Source organism: Lagenorhynchus albirostris, chromosome 8 (genome assembly GCF_949774975.1).
Source record: "Lagenorhynchus albirostris chromosome 8, mLagAlb1.1, whole genome shotgun sequence".
Classification (NCBI taxonomy): domain Eukaryota; kingdom Metazoa; phylum Chordata; class Mammalia; order Artiodactyla; family Delphinidae; genus Lagenorhynchus; species Lagenorhynchus albirostris.
This window is the reverse complement of record NC_083102.1, coordinates 6,957,081-6,976,156: the sequence shown is the minus strand read 5'-3', so window position 1 is coordinate 6,976,156 and position 19,076 is coordinate 6,957,081. Positions and strand designations below refer to the sequence as shown.

At 44.1% G+C, this 19,076-nt stretch overlaps 1 protein-coding gene across 1 annotated transcript; it reads right to left on the bottom strand.

Annotated features, from left to right (window-relative positions):
• Nucleotides 1-5,005: 5,005 nt before the first annotated feature.
• ZNF425 (zinc finger protein 425) lies at nucleotides 5,006-17,472 on the bottom strand. Its single transcript, XM_060155927.1, is given in 5 exon segments — nucleotides 5,006-7,577; nucleotides 7,580-7,933; nucleotides 10,160-10,270; nucleotides 13,422-13,548; nucleotides 17,344-17,472. Coding segments are annotated over 5 exon segments (2,148 nt in total). The 5' UTR covers nucleotides 17,362-17,472; the 3' UTR covers nucleotides 5,006-6,039.
• Between the last annotated feature and the right edge of the window lie 1,604 nt (nucleotides 17,473-19,076).

The window sequence follows — 19,076 nt, the reverse complement described above, 5'->3', positions numbered from 1 at the left end:
GTCTGGGTGTTCTCGGTCCCAATCTCCTCTTATAAGGACACCTGTCACATTGGATTAGGGCTGACCCATAACACCTTGTTTTACCTTAATTACCTTTTTAAAGGCCCTATCTCTAAATATAGTCACATTCTGAGGTACTGGGGGGTCAGGACTTCAAGAAATGAATTTTGGGGGACTTCCCTGGTGGTCCAGTGGCTAAGACTGCGCTCCCAATGCAGGGGGCCTCAGGCTTGATTCCTGGTCAAGGAACTAGATCCCACGTGCCACAACCAGAAAGATTCCTCATACCACAACTAAAAGATCCCACATGCTGAAGCAAAGATCCCGCGTGCTGCAACTAAGACCTGGTGCAGTCAAATAAATAAATTTTTTTAAAGAATTTTTGGAAACACAATTAAGCCCGTAACAGGTAAGGTAGTGTGAAGTATTTAGCGGCAGTTTAAAAATTTTGTGGCCATAAATAATATTGCTTGAATATTTTTATACACACAGTCTTAAGATACAAAAAGTACAAAGTGCAAAGGATAGACCAATACATTAAATTAGATTAAAATTTAAAACTTTGCTGAAAGGGAAAACCCTGCAACCTAGCATACTCTACCCAGCAAGATTATCCTTTAGAATTGAAAGAAAGTTAAAGAACTTCTCAGACAAGCAAAAACTGAGTTCATCAGCACTAAACCTACCCTAAAAGAAATGTTAAAGGGTCCTCTTTAAGTGGAAAAGAAGAGTCTATAACAAGAAGCAATAATCTAGAGGAAAGGAAAAATCCCACCAGTAAAGACAAATATATAGTATAGGCTGAGGATCAACCACTTAAGCTAGTATGAAGATTAAAAGACCAAAAAATGTAAAATTGACTATAACTACAATAATCAGTAAAGGGATAAACATGAAGTAGTAGAAGATGACATCAAAAACACAAGATGTGGGGGAGGCGAGGAAAAGTGGAGATCTTTTAGAATGTGTTTGAACTTAAATGACTACCTGGTTAAAACAAATAGATATTATTATAGGTAAACATATATGACTCCTGTGTAACCACAAATCAAAAACCTACAATAATTACACAAAAAAGGAGAGAGAATGGGACACAAGCATACCACTAAAGAAAATCATCAAACCACAAGGGAAGAAACTAAACGGAGAACAGAAGAACAGAGAACTACAAAAGCAACTGTAAAACAAGTAACAAATGGCAATAAGTACATACTTATCAATAATTACTTTAAATGTCAATGGACTAAATGCTCCAATCAAAAGACATCGGGTAGCTGATTGGACAAAAATAACAAGACCCATCTATATGCTGCTTACAAGAGACTAACCTCAAAGCTAAAGAAACACACAGACTGAAAGTGAGGAGATGGAAAAAGATATTTCAAGCAAATGGAAATGACAAGAAAGCAGGGGTAGCAATACCAATATCAGAAAAAATATACTTTCAAACCAAGTCTGTAACAAAAGACAAAGAAGGGTATTATATGATGGTAAAGGGATCAATACAAGAAGAGGATATGACACTTGTTAACATATATGCACCCAATACAGGAGCACCTAAATATATAAAGCAAATATTAACAGACATAGAGGGAGAAATTAACAGTAATACAATAATAGTAAGGGATTTTAACACCCCACTTGCATCAATGGACAGAAGATCTGGAGATGCTCAACATCGCTAATTATGAGAGACAGGCAAATCAAAACCACAACGAGATATCACCTCACACCTGTCAGAATGGCTATCATCCAAAAGTCTACAAATAGCAAATGTTGGTGAGGATGTGGAAAAAAGGAAAACCTTTTATGCTGTTGGTAGGAATGGAAATCGGTGCAGCCACTGTGGAAAACAGTATGGAGATTCCTCAAAAAAAACTAAAAATAGAACTACCATATAATCCAGCAGTTCCACTATTGGGTATATATCAGAAGAAAATGAAAACACTAATTGGAGAAGATACATGAACCCCAATGTTCACAGCAGCACTATTTACAATAGCCAAGATACGGAAGCAGTGTAAGTGTCCATCAACAGAAAAATGGATAAAGAAGAAGTGATACACACCCACACACCCACCCCCCCCACACACACTGTAATGTTACTCAGCCATAAAAAAGAATGAAAATCTGCCATTTGCAGCAGTGTGGATGGACCTAGCGGGTATTATGCTTAGTGAAATAAGTCAGGCAGAGAAAGACGAACTCTCTATATTATCACTCATATGTGGAATCTAAAAAGTAAAATAAATGAATGATATAACAAAACAGAAAAGGACTCACAGATATAGGGAACAAACTAGTGGTTACCAGTGTGAAGAGGGGAGAGGGGAGGGGCACGATAAGGGAAGGGGATTAAGAGGTACAAACTACTATGTATAAAATAAATAAGCAACAAGCATATATTGTACAGGACAGGGAAATATAGCCATTAACTTGTAATAACTTTAAATGGAGTATAACCTATAAAAATATTGAATCACTATGCTGTACACCTGAAACTAATATAATATTGTAAATGAACTGTACTTCAATTTAAAAACAAGATTTAAAACTTGAGATCAAAAGACATGATAGAGTAACCAAAACTAGGTCACAGATTGGGAAAAAATATTTACAACACGGAATAGCATCTAAATAAACATAAATAACTGCTAAAAATCATAGACTGCCCTAGAGGAAAATGTGCAAAATTATGAATTCACAGAAAGGAAAAAAAAAACCGAATAGGTGCTAAACACACGACAATGTTCCATCTCATTGTTAGTCAGGCAAATGCAATATCTGTTTATGAAAATGCACATACCCTATTATCCAGCAATTCTTATCTCAGAGCTATTTTTGCATATCAAAGAGCCATATCCTAGAATCTCTAAAGCAGCACCGTTTTAAAAGTAAAAACAGGAAAATAATTTAAATGTCCAATCACCCAGAGGATGGATATCTTGTGGGACTCAGTTCGTGTATGTGTGAGATGTGTGCAGTTAACTATTCCTGTCCAGCTGTTTTGCAGTGGCCTCTCCTGGGATCCTCAAATCCACAATCAAGTACTGTCAGCGGTTCAGTGCTTCTCCACCACGGTATTGTTGGGTATATCACAGATCCACGCATTAAGCCAGAGAATGTCTTGGTTTGGATGGAGAAAATGTAAAACCAAGATCAAATCCATGCCCTCCAGGGGGCATGGCAGGGGAAGCAGGGAAGGTTTCAGTTGAATGTGGGGAGTGCTATTAGAGAGAGGTATTTAGAGGATGCTATGAAGAGATGAGCACGTGCCCAAAATGTTCCTGGTGTTGAGAATGAATGGTGGATATGAAGGAGTTCAGAAGAAGAGACAGGAAAGGCATTCCAGAGGAAGCAGTCATGAGGATATGATGCATTGGGGAAAGATGAAAGTCATCTGGTATGAGTGAAATTCATACTGTGAATAGGTAACAAGATTAGGCTGAAAAGGCAGGTCCAGTTCAGCTCAGAGGTTCTTTTATGTCATGTTAATGAGTTTGCATTTATTTTTAAATTTTTATTTATTTTTTGGCTGCACTGCGAGGCACGTGGGATCCAAGTTCCCCGAACAGGGATGGAAGCCATGTCCCGCCCCCGCAGTGGAAGCGCAGAGTCCCAACCACCGGAAGTCCCAATTTATTTTTAATTTTTAAAAAATTTTATTGAAATACAGTTGATTTAGAATGTTGTGTTAGTTTCAGGTGTACAGCAAAGTGATTCAGATATATATATCTGAATATAAATATATAATATTCTTTTCCATTATAGATTATTACAACATACCTAGCGTACTTCCCTGTGCTATACAGTAGGTCCTTGTTGGCTATTTTATATTTTAATCCCAAACTCCTAATTTATCCTCTCGCTTTGGTAAGCATAAGTTTGTTTTCTATGTCCGTGAGTATATTTCTGTTTTTTAAATTTGTTTTCTATGTCTGTGAGTCTATTTCTGTTTTTTAAATAAGTTCATTTGTATCATTTTTTAGATTCCACATGTAAGCAATATCATATGTTGTCTTTCTCTGTCTGACTTACTTCATATGATAATCTCTAGGTCCATCAATGTTGCTGCAAATGGCATTACTTCATTCTTTTTTATGGCTGAGTAATAGTCCATTGTGTATATATACCACATCTTCTTTATCCATTCATCTGTCGATGTACACTTAGGTGGCTTCCATGTCTTGGCTATTGTAAGTAGTACTGCTATAAAACTGGAGTGCATGTATCTTTTCAAATGAGATCTTTCTGGATATATGCCCAGGAGTGGAATCGCTGGATCACATAACTCTTTTTAGTTCTTTAAGGAACTTCCATACCGTTCTCTGTAGTGGCTGCACCAATTTACATTCCCACCAACAGTGTAGGTGGGTTTCTTTTTCTCCACACCCTCTCCAGCATTTATTCGCAGACTTTTTAATCATGGCCATTCCGACTGGTGTGAGGTGGTACCTCACTGTAGTTTTGATGTGCATTTCTCTAATGATTAGCAATGTTGAGCATCTTTTCATGTGCTATCCTCATGTCTTCTTTGGAGAAATGAGTTTTCACTTATAACAAAATTGGAAACTTCTTAAAAATATCTTTTGAGAATAACATTAGAGTTGCATTTTAGAAAAACCAATTTGTCACAAGAGTGATAATGTATTACTGGAAAAAGCCAGAGGCAGGGAAATCTGTTAGGAAAAACACTTGAAAAAAAAAGTTTTTCGGGCTTCCCTAGTGGCGCAGTGGTTGAGAGTCCGCCTGCCGATGCAGGGGACACGGGTTCGTGCCCCGGTCCGGGAAGATCCCACATGCCACGGAGCGGCTGGGCCCGTGAGCCATGGCCGCTGAGCCTGCGCGTCCGGAGCCTGTGCTCCACAACGGAGAGGCCACAACAGTGAGAGGCCCGCATACTGCAAGAAAAAAAAAAGTTTTTCAAAAGTGAGCTTATACAGTGTCAGCAGAGATAGAGAAGGGCTTTTATTTGGGAGAAATTTAGTAGACTGGGTGTAGGAAAATCTAGGATCATTATCAAGTTTACAGCTCTGGAGATTAGTTGTAATTTTGACGTGAGAAAAACGGGAGTGTAAAGAAAAGAGGTATAGAGTGAGGGCTGGTACTGATCAGGAGTCTTATTCTGGGCGATCTGTGTTTGAGATGTCTGTGGAAGTCAGAAACAATCAGGAGGAATCTGGAAATATGAACATGGATTTATAGATTTAAAAGTCATCATCACCTCACAGAGAACAGAGAAAATTGCTACACAAGGTGTGGCTCAGGAGAGCCAGACAGGCGAATGGACAGGAACAGCTGGCTGTTGGATTTGGTGGGGGGCATGCTTCTTCCCCATTCTTGGCATTTCTCTCCATTTAGAGGAGGCTCCACCAGCACCTCATTCCTAGTCTCTGCCTCCTCATTCACTTTGTTCAGGTCTAGGGCTATACCATCAGGTTCTCCAAAATTCATTCATTACGGTTAAATGAGGTCACAGGGTTGGGGTACTAATCCAATAGGACTGGTGTCCGTATTAAAGGAAGAACTACCAGAGATACCCCACCCCTACCCAGAAAAAAGCCACGTGAGGACACAGGGGGAAAGTGACATCTGCAAGCCAGGAAAACAGGCCCTCACCAGACACCAACCTTGCTGGCACCTTGATATTGGACTTCCAGCCTCTAGAACTGTAAGAAAATAAATTTCTGTGGTTCAAGCCACCCAGTCTGTGGCATTTTCCTATGGCAGCCCCAGCAGACTAAAACACCCATAATGTAAGGAACTTCTGTCACAAGAAACTTTATTACAAAAAAGAGGGGAAAAAGGCTAAAGGAGGAGCTCTAACCTGACTCTCACATCAGGATGACCAGCGCCTTCCACAAAAAGCTTGCTTTCCTCCAGTCTCCAGACGCTGTGCCTGGATTATCTGGAACCTTCGTCAAGGAGCCCTCACGGCCGCCTGCTCCGTGCTGGCCAGTGTGGCTGAAGCATGTTGGCTGAATTTTTCGTCCTGCCTCAGCCAGCGCCAACAGAGCCAATGGCCCCAACGCAGAGCTGTCACTGCTTTCTGAGTGGAGTGACCTCGAGACTGAAGGGCTGCTCCCTGGCGTGCATGGCAATGTGGGTGTTAAGCGCCCCCAGGTAGGTGAAGCCCCTTCCACACTCAGCACAAGAAAAAGGCCTCTCCCCGCGGTGACGGTGCAGATGGGTCTCCAGACTTCTCTTCTGGAGGAAGCTCTTGCCGCACTCGGCACACCCGAAGGGCTTCTCGCCGCTGTGCGTGTGCAGGTGCGCCTTCAAGCTTCCCCGGAGGCAGCAGCTCTTGCCGCACTCGGGGCACCGGAAGGGCTTCTCGCCGCTGTGGACGCGTACGTGCTCCGTGAGCCTGTACCACTGAGCGAAGCTTCGGCTACACGTCGCACAGGAGAAGGGCTTCTGGCCGCTGTGCTGGAGCAGGTGGCTCTTCAGGTTCCCTCTGAGCCGGAAGCCCCTGTCGCACTCGGGGCACCGGAAGGGCTTCTCCCCGCTGTGGACCGTCGCGTGCTCGGCGAGCTGGGACAGCTGAGCGTAGGCCTTGCCGCACTCGCCGCACGGGAAGGGCCGCTCGCCCGCGTGCTGCCGCCGGTGCAGATTCAGGGAGGCCTTCCAGGAGAAGCTCCGCCTGCACTCGGGGCACCGGAAGGGCTCGGCCCCGCCGTGGAGTCGCCGATGCTCGGCGAGGTGCGCGCGGCGGTGGAAGCCCCGGCCGCACTGGGCGCAGGAGAAGGGCTTCTCCTCAGTGTGGACCTGGAGGTGCCGCGTGAGCCCCCAGCGCCGCGGGAAGGCCCTCCCGCACCGCTCGCAGGGGAACGCCGTCTGCCTGGCGTGGACGCGGCGGTGGCGCGCGAGCTTTGAGGGCCGGGTGAACCCCCGGCCGCACTGCCCGCAGGAGAAGGGCTTCTCCTGGCTGTGCAGACGCTTGTGCGCCTCCATGGCGTTCCTCCAGCAGAAGCTGCGGCCGCACTCTGGGCACCGGAAGGGCTTCCTCCCGCTGTGCCGACAGAGATGGGCCCGCAGGCTGCTCTTGAGGCGGAAGCTGCTCTGGCACTCCGAACACCGGAAGGGCTTCTTCCCCGTGTGAACTCGGACGTGTTCGGTGAGCTTGCTCCGGTGGGTGAACTTCCGCTCACAGTCGTCACAGGAGAATGGCTTCTCCCCGCGGTGTGCCCGCTGGTGGGCCCTCGCGGCCGCCTCCCGCGAGGGGCCTCTGCCGCCCTGCGGACCCTGGAAGGGTGTCCTTCCGCTGTGCACCCGCAGGTGCTCGGCCGGCTCGTCCTGCTGGGTGAACCCCCGGCCACACTCCCGGCAGGAAAACGGCCTCTCCCCTCTGGGCGAACACACATGCTTGTTCAGGGCGGCTTTGGACCGGAAGGCCCTGCCACACTCGGGGCACTGGAAGGGCCACGGGCCCGGGCGAGCCACCTGGTGCAGGGCCAGGCTGCACCTGAGACAGCTGCTCTGCTCGCACGCGCCGCGCCGGAAAGGCTGCTTACACGGTACCGCCCGGAGTCACGTGAGCTCCGCCTTCCCCCTGGACTTGTTTTTGTGCTTCGGGATTGACAGGACTGGCTCTCGCGGTGGTTCCTTTTGTGCTTCACAAAGGCTCTCTTTATCTGGAAGACCTTCCTACAGACAAAGCAGGAATAAAGTCTCAGACCTGGTGGAATTTCCAGGCGATCTAGGCTTCCCATTGGCTTATGCCGTGGATCGTTCTTGTCCTGATTAGATGCTGTGATGTCGAGGCTTTTATTATTTAGAATCTCTGTTTCTTGGAGACTTGGGTGTTGTAAGGCGGCTCTTTGATCTGATAAAATCTTTCTTTCCTCCTTGGATAAGGGAGCACAGAAGCCCTGCTCTTGGAGACCATTTAAATGGCATTCCTCCTCTTTTGCCCCGAGAGTTCCCTGGTCACCTGGAGAGACAAAAAGGCCCTCCCTCATCAGTGATGGGCCTGCGGGGTCAAGGACTGTCTTCACATCACTGACAACGTGGGAAAGGGACTCCCGTTGTCCCCATGACTTTGCGAATCTGCCTGCCACAGGTGAATTATATTGAAGTTTAACTTGGATGTGCACATCCTTTCATCATTTGTTAACAAAAGGCTTAGCGTGAAAAAACTGGCAGGCAAATACATTTTGTGAGCCTATGAGGACCCTCAGAGGCTAAGCAGAACTTGCAAGAAAATAAAAATGAGTTACTCTGAGAATCTGACCATTTCATTATAATATTTCTTTAAATCTGTGAAATAAATAGAACAATATTTAAGTAGGAAGGCTTCGGGTCATATTCTTGCACCCTTCCACCACACATTTCAGGAAAAGTTTTCTGAAAAAGTGCTAATAGGACATATATTTCTTAGGATTGTCAAATGGCAATTTACTGAATTCACAAAGAACACTGTGGAAATAATTCCCTTTCCCAAGGAACTCCGAATTATAAGAAAGTCACTGCTGTTCCCAAAGTAAAAGCCATGATGACAGGGTACAGAGGGAGCTGAGCTGCTACCTTATTCTCACCCACCACACCTGGAGAGGACAATTCCCGACCATCATCTGAGCTGCTATGTTCCAGAACATCTTTTTCTCCCTCATGCTGTTGCAGTGGGTCACGTAGCTCTCCTTTTTTAAATCTCTTAACCTGGGAGCAAACCTCACCTATCAGGCTTGCCCCAGAGCAGGACTCTGATTCCGCTCTGAGGTCATCTCAACAACACAGATGTTTCCAACTAGATGATGTCAATTACTAAGTTAGCACCCACAGCTTTTGCCTGGACCATGAGAAGAGCATACTTGCCTGTCTCCTTGAATCCTATTTCTCATCACTTACTGTTTATCCCAGGCAGGGGAGTAGTTGTGTTACTGGGTGAGTACCACCTGGTACAAAGGAAACATTTGTTTTTAGGGACAGCCACAAACGTCGTTCATTCTTTGGTACTCAAAAACCTTTCCAGGCCCTTTCTAAAGGATGAAATTAAACTCCCACCATGGCATTTTTGGTCTCTGATACCAATTATGTGCCACCACTGCCACCCCCCATCTTCCACCATGTCCCACAAATAACATTCAGCTATACTCAGCACCTTCCATTTTCTAAATATAACAGGCTTGTTCCCACCTCTAAGCCTCAGCTCATGTATGACCCCTGTTGAATCTTCTTTGCCTTACCAAATATGCCCATTCTATGCTATTTAAATCCTAATTCCTTTAGAAGTCCTCCTGGGATATTGCTGTCTCTTCTCTGCTTTCTCCTCTAAATCCCTATAGCGCTTTATTATCATTGCCACTTACTATTTATAAGTGTATACAGTCTTATTTTATAGTTGACTAATCCAATAGTTCAATATAATTGACTAACCTAACTGCCATGTCAGTAGGTCAGTAAGACAGACAATAACTCTTAGAGTGGGAAAACACATATACATATCTCTCTCCCAACCCCTGGCCTAAATAATATGTGACATAGTCCTATGAACATGGTAGGGACAATACTGATTAGATGAGTGAATTAATAGACAGTAGCAGTGAAATGAAGCTCCTGGGAATTCTTTTATCCTCCGATGGAGCTAGTCACACACTTCCTGGATTTAAGTTCCCTCTTTTTCAGAAGAGTCCTTGATACCCAGAGACTTAGTAGATCTCCATTTAGTAAAGCATTAACATACTCTAAAAAATGACACATTCTCTTAAATACTTAAAGTATTAATATATTTAAAATGTTTTCCTTATGATACAAGGAATTAAAAAGTAATCCTTCAAAAGGAATAAAAAAATCCCAAGTTCTAAAAATCTGTACAATAAAATAATATACTGTACAAAATTGGAAGGCTTCTCATTTCTCTGTACACAAATGGACATGATGATGTGATGGGGAAGACGGTTTTTCCTCAGGACTGGACAAATGGATCCTTTACTGTTCTCTTAAAGGCAGTTCCATTTTCTGCTTTTTTTTTTTAATGAAATATATACAACTTCCTTCTTTATAAAAGTAAGACATATTTGCTACCAACTTGAGTGAAAAAAAATAACATTCTCCATCAAAATAATATTTCTTATTCACTACGTCCTGCTGACTCTGCAGAAAGATTAGCAAACAAGGCTAGGAGAATAAATGAGTCAGGCTCTCAAATCCATCTACTCACCAGAAAGGCTAAGTGTCATTTGTGTTTTCTCTAAGTGTCCCTGGTCTCTGATTAACAGCATTCTTCCTTGTTCCATCCAGGTGATCAAATCTGGCTTTGAAGAAATACAGCCTGCAGAGAGAGTCCACACAGACTCAGTCTGGGTTTCCTGAGTACTTGACTAAAAACAATTTTAGTTTTTAATTTTTAATTTTAACTTTAGTTTCATGGCTGACCTTGATTCCTGGAGACATGAGATCAATGTTAGTTTAAAAAAAAAAAGGAAACTCTTGATTACATGAATAACTGTTAAATGTTCCCGACAATATTTCACAAAATTAAAGGAAACAGGGAGGTTGGGGATGATGAGGATCCAGGCAGAAAGTATTCAAAAGGGATCATTATTAGAACCATGTGAGTAAAATAAAAAGTAGTCGGGGGCGGGGAGGCGGGGGGGGGGGCGGTCAAGGAGGGAACCCAGGTGACTAAACTTTTCTGATTAGACTCTGCACATCTAAGGAACCAATTACTGAGGTGCCCACATTCTTTCTAATATTTTATTTATTTATTTGGTTGTGCCACGTCTTAGTTGCCGAAGGCAGACTCCTTAGTCGCAGCTTGCGGACTCCTTAGTTGTGGCTTGCCAGTTCCTTAGTTGTGGCATTCAAACTCTTAATTGCAGCATGCATGTGGGATCTAGTTCCCTGACCAGGGATCGAACCCGGGCCCCCTGCATTGGAAGGAGGATTCTTTACCATTGTGCCACCAGTGAAGTCCCGCCCACATTCTTTCTTGATCAACGTAATGAAGGAACCAGGAGGCTGTTAAATGACAGTGATTATGAAGAAGTGGAGAGTAATGTGTCTAATGACATCAGCCTGAAGGGAGGAGGGGTTGTTACAAAGTAGTGGAGGGATTTTAAAGATGCATCAGATACCCTGCAGTGGTGTCACCTACGGCTCAGCCCTTGGATCAGTGTTTCTCAAAGTGACCTAGTTACCACCAGCATTAGCAGCACCTGAAGTACTTGTTAAAAACGTAGATGGCTGGGCCTGAGCCGGGACCTGCTAAATCCTAATCTCTGGAGTTAGGATCTGGACATCCTGTAAAGAAAACCATTTGCAAATAATACTGTTTGCTTTTTAAAATTTGGGAAAATCACACTGGATTCTCCAAGCCCAAGGATTGTGATAACTCAAAACTCAACACTGGATCAGCACAGGGCTGTAGTTTCTCCTACCCTACTGGCCTCAGTCTCCTTAGCTTGACCCTAACTGTTGGGGTATCCTGGGGACAGCTGGGGGTGTCCTGTCCTATTGACAAATTCTCCCTAAATGATCCCAACTGGCCCTGTGGTTTAAATGTCATTTATACAATGACCCCAAATGTGTGAATCCAGTCCTGATTTCACTGGAATTCCAGTCTCGCATACTCAATTATCTACTTTATATTTCCATATAAATGTTTAATAAGCATCTCAAACTTAATGTGGCCAAAACCTGCTCTCTCCCAAGCCTTCCTCATGTCAGTGAATAAAACCACTGCCATCGGGGCTTCCCTGGTGGCGCAGTGGTTGGGAATCAGCATTGCTAATGCCAGGGACATGGGTTCAAGCCCTGGTCCGGGAAGATCCCACATGCTGCGGAGCAACTGAGCCTGTGGGCCACAACTACCGAGCCTGCGCTCTAGAGCCCATGCTCTGCAACAAGAGAAGCCACTGCAATGAGAAGCCTGCGCACCGCAACCAAGAGTAGCCCTGACTCGCCGCAACTAGAGAAAGCCTGTGCGCAGCAACAAAGACCCAACGCAGCCAAAAATAAATTAAATAAAATAAATTTTAAAAAAACAAAAGGCATTGCTCTTTAAAACAAAACAAAACAAAAAAACACTGCCATCAAGATACTCAAGCCAAAAATCTAGAAGTTGGTTCTTCTTTCACTGGACTCCACTGCAAGCCACTGGCAAAATCTGGGATGCTACCTCCAAAACATATCTGGAGACTGCCTCCTGCTCTCTATCTTCATTACTACATACCTGGTTCAGCTGCCACAAAGATTCACCAGTACTGCCAAGGCTCCTGGTTGGTCTCTCTCCTTTATTTCTACGCACTACAATTTATTTTCCACATAGCAACCCAAGTAATCATTAAAAAAAAAAGATATCATATTACTTCTCTATTTAAATCCCCCTATGGGAATTCCCTGGTGGCCCAGTGGTTAGGACTCTGTGCTTTCACTGCCGAGGGCGCAGGTTCAATCCCTGGTGAGGGAACTAAAAGCCCACAAGCTGTGTGGTGTGGCAGAAAAAAAAAAATCCCCCTATCATCTTCCCTTTATCTTTAGAATAAAATCCAACCCTGCGCCTCAGCCTAGAGGCCCTTCACAATTCGGCATAGCTGCGCTTTCTGTCCTCTTCTCCCATCACTCTTGTGCTAACCCTCTGTGCATATGCCACAATAGCCTCACTGTGGTTCCCACCATGTACTGAGCTCATTCACTCCAACCTTTGGGCCTTTGCACTAGTTCTTTCTCTGCTTAGAATTTTCTTCCCCATGATTTCACATGGTTGACTCCCTCTTGTCATTCATATCTCAGACAGAATTATAAACCCCCAAAGAGAGAAAGAATTCTTCAGGTATACTGAGATCACCTATTAAATTGATAAGAGGAGAACTATTCTTTATGACACAAGACTGAGTTAGAGCAAGATGAGTAAGCAGTGAGGTACAATCTCCCCAAATTTCTCTTCCAATCCACTTCCTGAGTACTTCCCTGGAGATATCTAAGTATCCCATCCCCCTGCTCTCTTCTCTCTCCCTTTACCAGGGAAACTTTCATCCCTGTCGTATCCACGTTCTGCAATGTGTTGGGTCCTCAGCTTATTTTAATACAATAACTATGGCCCCTTCATGAGAGACTTAGTTCTTATAAGGATGCATCTCATTCAGGCAACATAAGCAGGCACTAAAGTATCAGTTAAAGAAATAAAACAACACACTTAAAAAAGAGAGAGGCAATTAGATTATTTTGTAATTCTGTGGGAGAAAAGGGGGAGGGTTGGAGTGGGAGATAGAGAATGCAGAGCGTTAACAAGGCTGAGGGGCACAGATATAACCGGATAAAAAGGGACAAAATTCCCAGGCCATTACAGGAAGTTGAAGAGACATTCTGAATGTGGATTGGGCACAGTATCATATTCAACCAGCCAACAGCCAATAAAGGGAACAAAGCCTACTAGTGCCAGGTTGGGTCCCAAAAAGCGATTCCTTAGAAACGCATCTTACCCAGGGAATCAAGGCTCTCATAATTGGTCTTCATTTCCTGCTGATACATGTCCTTCTGCCACTTCTCCAGGATTTCCCACTCTCGCTCCAGAAAGTATAAGGCCACATCATCAAATGCCACGGGAAACTGAAATCATAAACAGTACATACATATATTTTCATTTCAAGGCTACTGTGTTTTTCAACATCCGTGTCTTTAAGAGACAGGAAGGAAAAAAAAAAAAAGAGACAGGAAGGAACGGTATTAAAGTAGTTATCTCTGGATGGTGCCACGAACATAATAAAGGGGTCACAGAGGTCTGTTGGAACTAAGTAAAGTGAATGGATGAATAGCAGGCCTTTGAGCACATGTCCCGTCTCAAGGAGGATACTTCACACAGCAGCAAACAATTACTGCAGTGTAAGACTGGGCCAGTGTCGCCAGATATGTCAATGCGGTACGCGGGCCTCTCACTGTTGCGGCCTCTCCCGTTGCAGAGCACAGGCTCCGGACGCGCAGGCTCAGCGGCCGTGGCTCACGGGCCCAGCCGCTCCGCGGCATGTGGGATCTTCCCGGACCGGGACACGAACCCGCATCCTCTGCATCGGCAGGCGGACTCCCAACCACTGCGCCACCAGAGAAGCCCCAGATATGTCAATTTTTAAAGTAACTTTTAAATTTTGAAACGATTATAGATTCAAAGGTAGTACAGACGGGTTCCCTGTACCCTTCAGTTTACCCCAATGGTCACACGGTACATCATTATAGTACACTGTCAAAACCATGAAACTGACATTGGTAGTGTGTGTATAATTCTACATGATTTCATCACATGTGCTGACTCATATAACCACCCTGCAATCATGAACAAAACTATTCCATGACCAGAGATCTCCTTTGGGCTACCCCTTCCTAATCACACCCACTAATCTATTATCCGTCTCTGTAACTTTGTCATTTCAAGACTGTTACAAAAATGAAGTCAGAGAATTCACTGGCAGTCCAGTGGTTAGGACTCCATGCATCCACTGCAGGGGGCACGGGTTCGATTCCTGGTCAGGGAACTGGGATACTGCATGCCATGTAACGTGGCCAAAAAAAAAAGTCATAGTATGCAACTTTTTGAAATTGACATTTTTCAGCCATCATAATGCTCTTGAGATCCATCCAAGCTGTGTTTATTGCTTATCAATATTTCATTTCTTTCTATTGCTGAGCAGTAGTCAATGGTATGGGTATACCACAGTTTGCTTAACCACTTACCTATTGAGGGACAATGTAGTTGTTTCTAGTTTGGGGCTATTACCAAAAATCTGCTATAAATAATCATGTACAAGTTTTTGGTGGGGATACATTTCATTTTTCTGGGATAAATGCCGAGGTCTACAACTACAGGGCCATATGGGAAGTATATGTTGTTTTCTAAGAAACCATTTTCCAGAGTGGCTGAACCCTTTTACATTCCTACCAGCAATGCATGAGAGATCATTTCTCAGCATCCTCACCAGCATTTGGTAATGTTGCTTTTTTTTTTTTTTTTTCCCCACACCGCGCAGCATGTGGGGTCTTAGTTCCCTGACCAGGGATCGAACCCGTACCCCCTGCCTTGGAAGGGTGGAGTCTTAGCCACTGGACTGCCAGGGAATTCCCAATGTTGCTATTTTTTATTTTCATCATTCTAATAGTTGTGCAGTGATCTCATTGGGATTCGAGTTTGCACTTCTCTAATGAATAATGATGATGAGCATCTTTTCATGTGCTTATTTCTCATCCACATATCCTCTTTGGTGAACTGTCTCTTCATGTCTTTTGCCCATTTTCTAATTGGACTGTTTTTTTTGTTGTTGTTGAATTTTGAGAGTTCTTTATATATTCTAGATATAAGTCCTTTGTCAGATATGTGGTTTGCAAATATGCCCTCCTCCATCCGTAGCTTGTCTTTTCACCCTCTTAACAGAATTTTTCCCAGAGCAAAAGTTTTTAATTTTGATGACATCCAACTCATCATTTTTTTCTTTTATAGATTGTGCTTTTGGTACCACATCTATGAACTTTTTACCAAGCCCTAGGTCCCAAAGGTTTTCTCCAATGTCATCTTAGAGCTTAACATTTTACATTTGGATGTGACAGTCCATATATATATTTATTTATTTATTTATTTATTTTGGTTGCACTGCATCTTAGTTGTGGCAAACAGCCTCCTTTAGATGTGGCTCAAAGTCTCCTTCATTGCGGCTTGAGGGCTCCTTAGTTGCGGCACGTGGGCTCCTTCATTGTGGCATGCAAACTCTTAGTTGCGGCATGCATGTGGGATCTAGTTCCCTGACCAGGGATCGAACCCGGGCCCCCCTGCATTGGGAGTGTGGAGTCTTAACCACTGCCACCAGGGAAGTCCCTGGATGTGACAGTTTTATGTGAACTCTCCTGATTTTTACATTTTGGCAACTAAAATTCACAATTTTAACAAGGAATAGTTAAAAACAAACAAACAAACACCCAAAACACACAGCTGCGAGCCACAATTTGTTCATGGACGTTTAATCTACAACCTCTGGTATGTACTGACTAACCAGGACCGCTCTTCCTGGAGGTTCGAAGGACAGATGCACTGTGACAATAGGGAAGGAAGAGAAGATATATAATTTAGCTTGTGAAGATTCCATTTCACTCCTTTCAAATTCTGTACTACAAATGTAGATGAGAGCCTACCAAGGCAAGTGCTGGGCAACTCACAAGACAGCTCAGGCTCTTCGCAAGTATATGAAAAATGTTGGTCCCAAATGCTACAAAGTAAACTCTCCCAATAAAGGAATCTAGGAAACTCCACAACCAGGGCCACTTGACACTTTCTGAAGAGAAAAGTTGCAGAGATAAAATTCCATCATCAAAACTATTACAGGCGCCCAAAGCTGAAGTATCAGCTAGTATAACAAACAAGTTAAAACTTGGTGTTGCATTTAAGGTGGGACTTTCAAAGAAATTCCTCTACTGTTTACTTGCAACTCACCCACGTGCTTTCCACCTACAAAAGACTTTTCTGTGAGCATTCTCACAATTAGCACTGAACTGCTCCAGTGAAAAGGAAAATCAACCAGAAAAATGCTGATTTCTCCCTGCCTACCCCCAATAACACAACAGCCAAGAAGCTGACATCACTTGAGCTTTTTCTGTGGACTCAAACTTATAGTCAAAGAAGAACTATTACAAACCACCAAGTTTCACAGAACAGAGAGAGATATTCCAGGACGTTGAAGAGAGGCGGCCTGAAGAAATCTGAACAGAATTGGTACCTGCCAAGGAATGCTGGGAGAGAGGGGTGAGAAGCAGAAGGAAAGAAAATGCATTACATTAGTGAGATTATTAGATAGGAAATCTCAGTGGAGATACAAGGAGAACTTGCATACTTAGAACTTAATTGAATGTAGAGTTTCCTGGATTAGGCTTGGGATATGTCTTTCAAACTCTAAAACCAGTGTTCAAATTTTCCATTAAATCACTAGAGTATTCGTGGTAAATCTGAATTAGGATAACCACCCAAACTGGTTAAGTTTTCCGTCTTTTCCTAGAGGGAGCAGTCTCCAGTCTTCTTCCAACTTTTCCTCACTTGCTGATGAAGATGTGCTTCTCTGAAACTCCATGTCAGCAGAGCTCGGAACGTGAGCCCAAGAAAAACCGGGACGTTCAGAGACCCCCGCACAGGACGGGAACAGCAGGGGAACTGAACGGACCACAAGCGTGACCCTGGGTTTCTCCACGGACCCCTTTCTCCCAGATCAACCTCACAACAACTCGAGCACCTAGACCGCGCCTTCTCCGGCCCGGGGTCGGAGCGCAGTCCTGCTTACAGACAATCCCCGGCCGGGGCTCCCACCGCCTCACTCTCTGAACCGGGAGCCCACTCCAGATCGCGACGGGGCCCGCATCGTCCACGGTCCCTCTTACCGGAGCCGGCTCGGCCATGTCCCCTCGCGGTCCCGCCCGACCCCGGCCCCCCAGCTACCCGGGAATCCAGGCGACGCCGCGGCACCTCCCCTACGACGGTCCCGCGCTCCGCCCAGACCAGCCGGCCCGGCCCGGGCGCGGTGCACGCTGGGACAGGCGGCCGCTCCGCCCCACAGCGCCTCCTGCGGCTAGGAGGCGCGAACGCCGGCCGCGGGAGCTGCCCGCGCTGTGCCGGCCGCAGGAGTGGACCTCGAGCACATTTTCATGTGCCTAATTCTCACCCACAGACCCTCTTCGGTGAAATATCTCTTCACGTCAAATAGTCTTATTTTAACTTTGTTCTGATTTACCTTTCTTTAATTGCTATTGACGCTATAGGCTTTTTTAAGTTAAAAATTTTATTGAAATAATTGTAGTTTTATATGCAGTTATAAGAAATAATGCAGAGAGGTCCCATGTTTCACTTCTATTAATTTGTGTGTGTGGGTATTTAGTTCCATGAGGCTTTAGGCTTTTCTATGCATTAATTTGTTTTTCCTCCTTTGTAACGCTTTCTTCATTCCCTATTTGATCCTAGAAAATGATCTTACATATTTATATAAATTCCATATCACATCACGGTCACATCACATAATCCAGTGATGTTTCTCATACATTTCTTATTCAGTAGCTTGACTTATAAGATTTTTCAAATGTATATTTTCACATTCACTTATTTTTGTCTTTGATGCAATCTGATACTTAAGTATTTAGAATTTCTCTGTATATACAGTGAGTAGTAAATACAAATTTATTTTCTTTGATAAACGATTTAACTATGTAAAACTATCCAGTTTATGGTGTTAGATATGGATCTGAAGTAGTTCTTATTATTCTAATATCCATCTGTACTACTTGGACAGCCTTTGCTCTATCACAGTGAAATTTGCTTTATGCCCTTAACTAGTAGTGTTCCTGAGACTTCAAAGCCACTGGAACCCCTTACTCTTTATTTGTGTCTGGAAGGCTCACAAACTTCCTTAGTGACTCTTGTAGTGTCTCCACTGTTGTCCCTCTGCTGCTGCCAATGAGCATGTCACTGTTGTTGTGGTAGCCAGTGATTATTTCTCCTAAAGCTGCTGCTGGGGCCTCAAAGTTGGGGGTATGGATTTTCCTCAAATGATTACAGTTTTCAGCCTAATTAAATTTCTGGGCTTACAATGTCTTTTACTGGGACATTCAAATGATATTCCCAGGAGACCAGAAAGGTGAGCACCTGAAGGACAGCCCTACCTATTACACACTTGGTGTGTAAATGGCTGCCCAGTCTCTGGATGTCTCTTACACAGAAGGAAAGAAATCACAAATAGGCATGAATACAGCTATTTTTGTAAAATTCTGCTTAGCTTCCTAAACCATCTGTACAGGTCAGCCCTTCTGTTCTCCATGAATGAGGAAGGTGTTTCCCTACACGACCTCACAACTATCCTGTCCCAAGTTTTAGGCCACCCCAAACCAACTTTGCACATCTCCATTTTCCCCAGAGTTCTTTCTGGCTGACTTCAGGGAGTCCTATTACACAAGGAAGCCACCTATGGTGGAAAGAGCTTGAGTTTAATGTGAGAAAGACCTGGCTTTGGATATAGGCTATACCGTCCGCCATCTTTGTGACACCAAGCAAGTCACTTGACACTTGGAACCTTAGTTTCCAAATCTGAAGGGTCGCTGTAATAATTAAGTGGGAAGCAACTTAA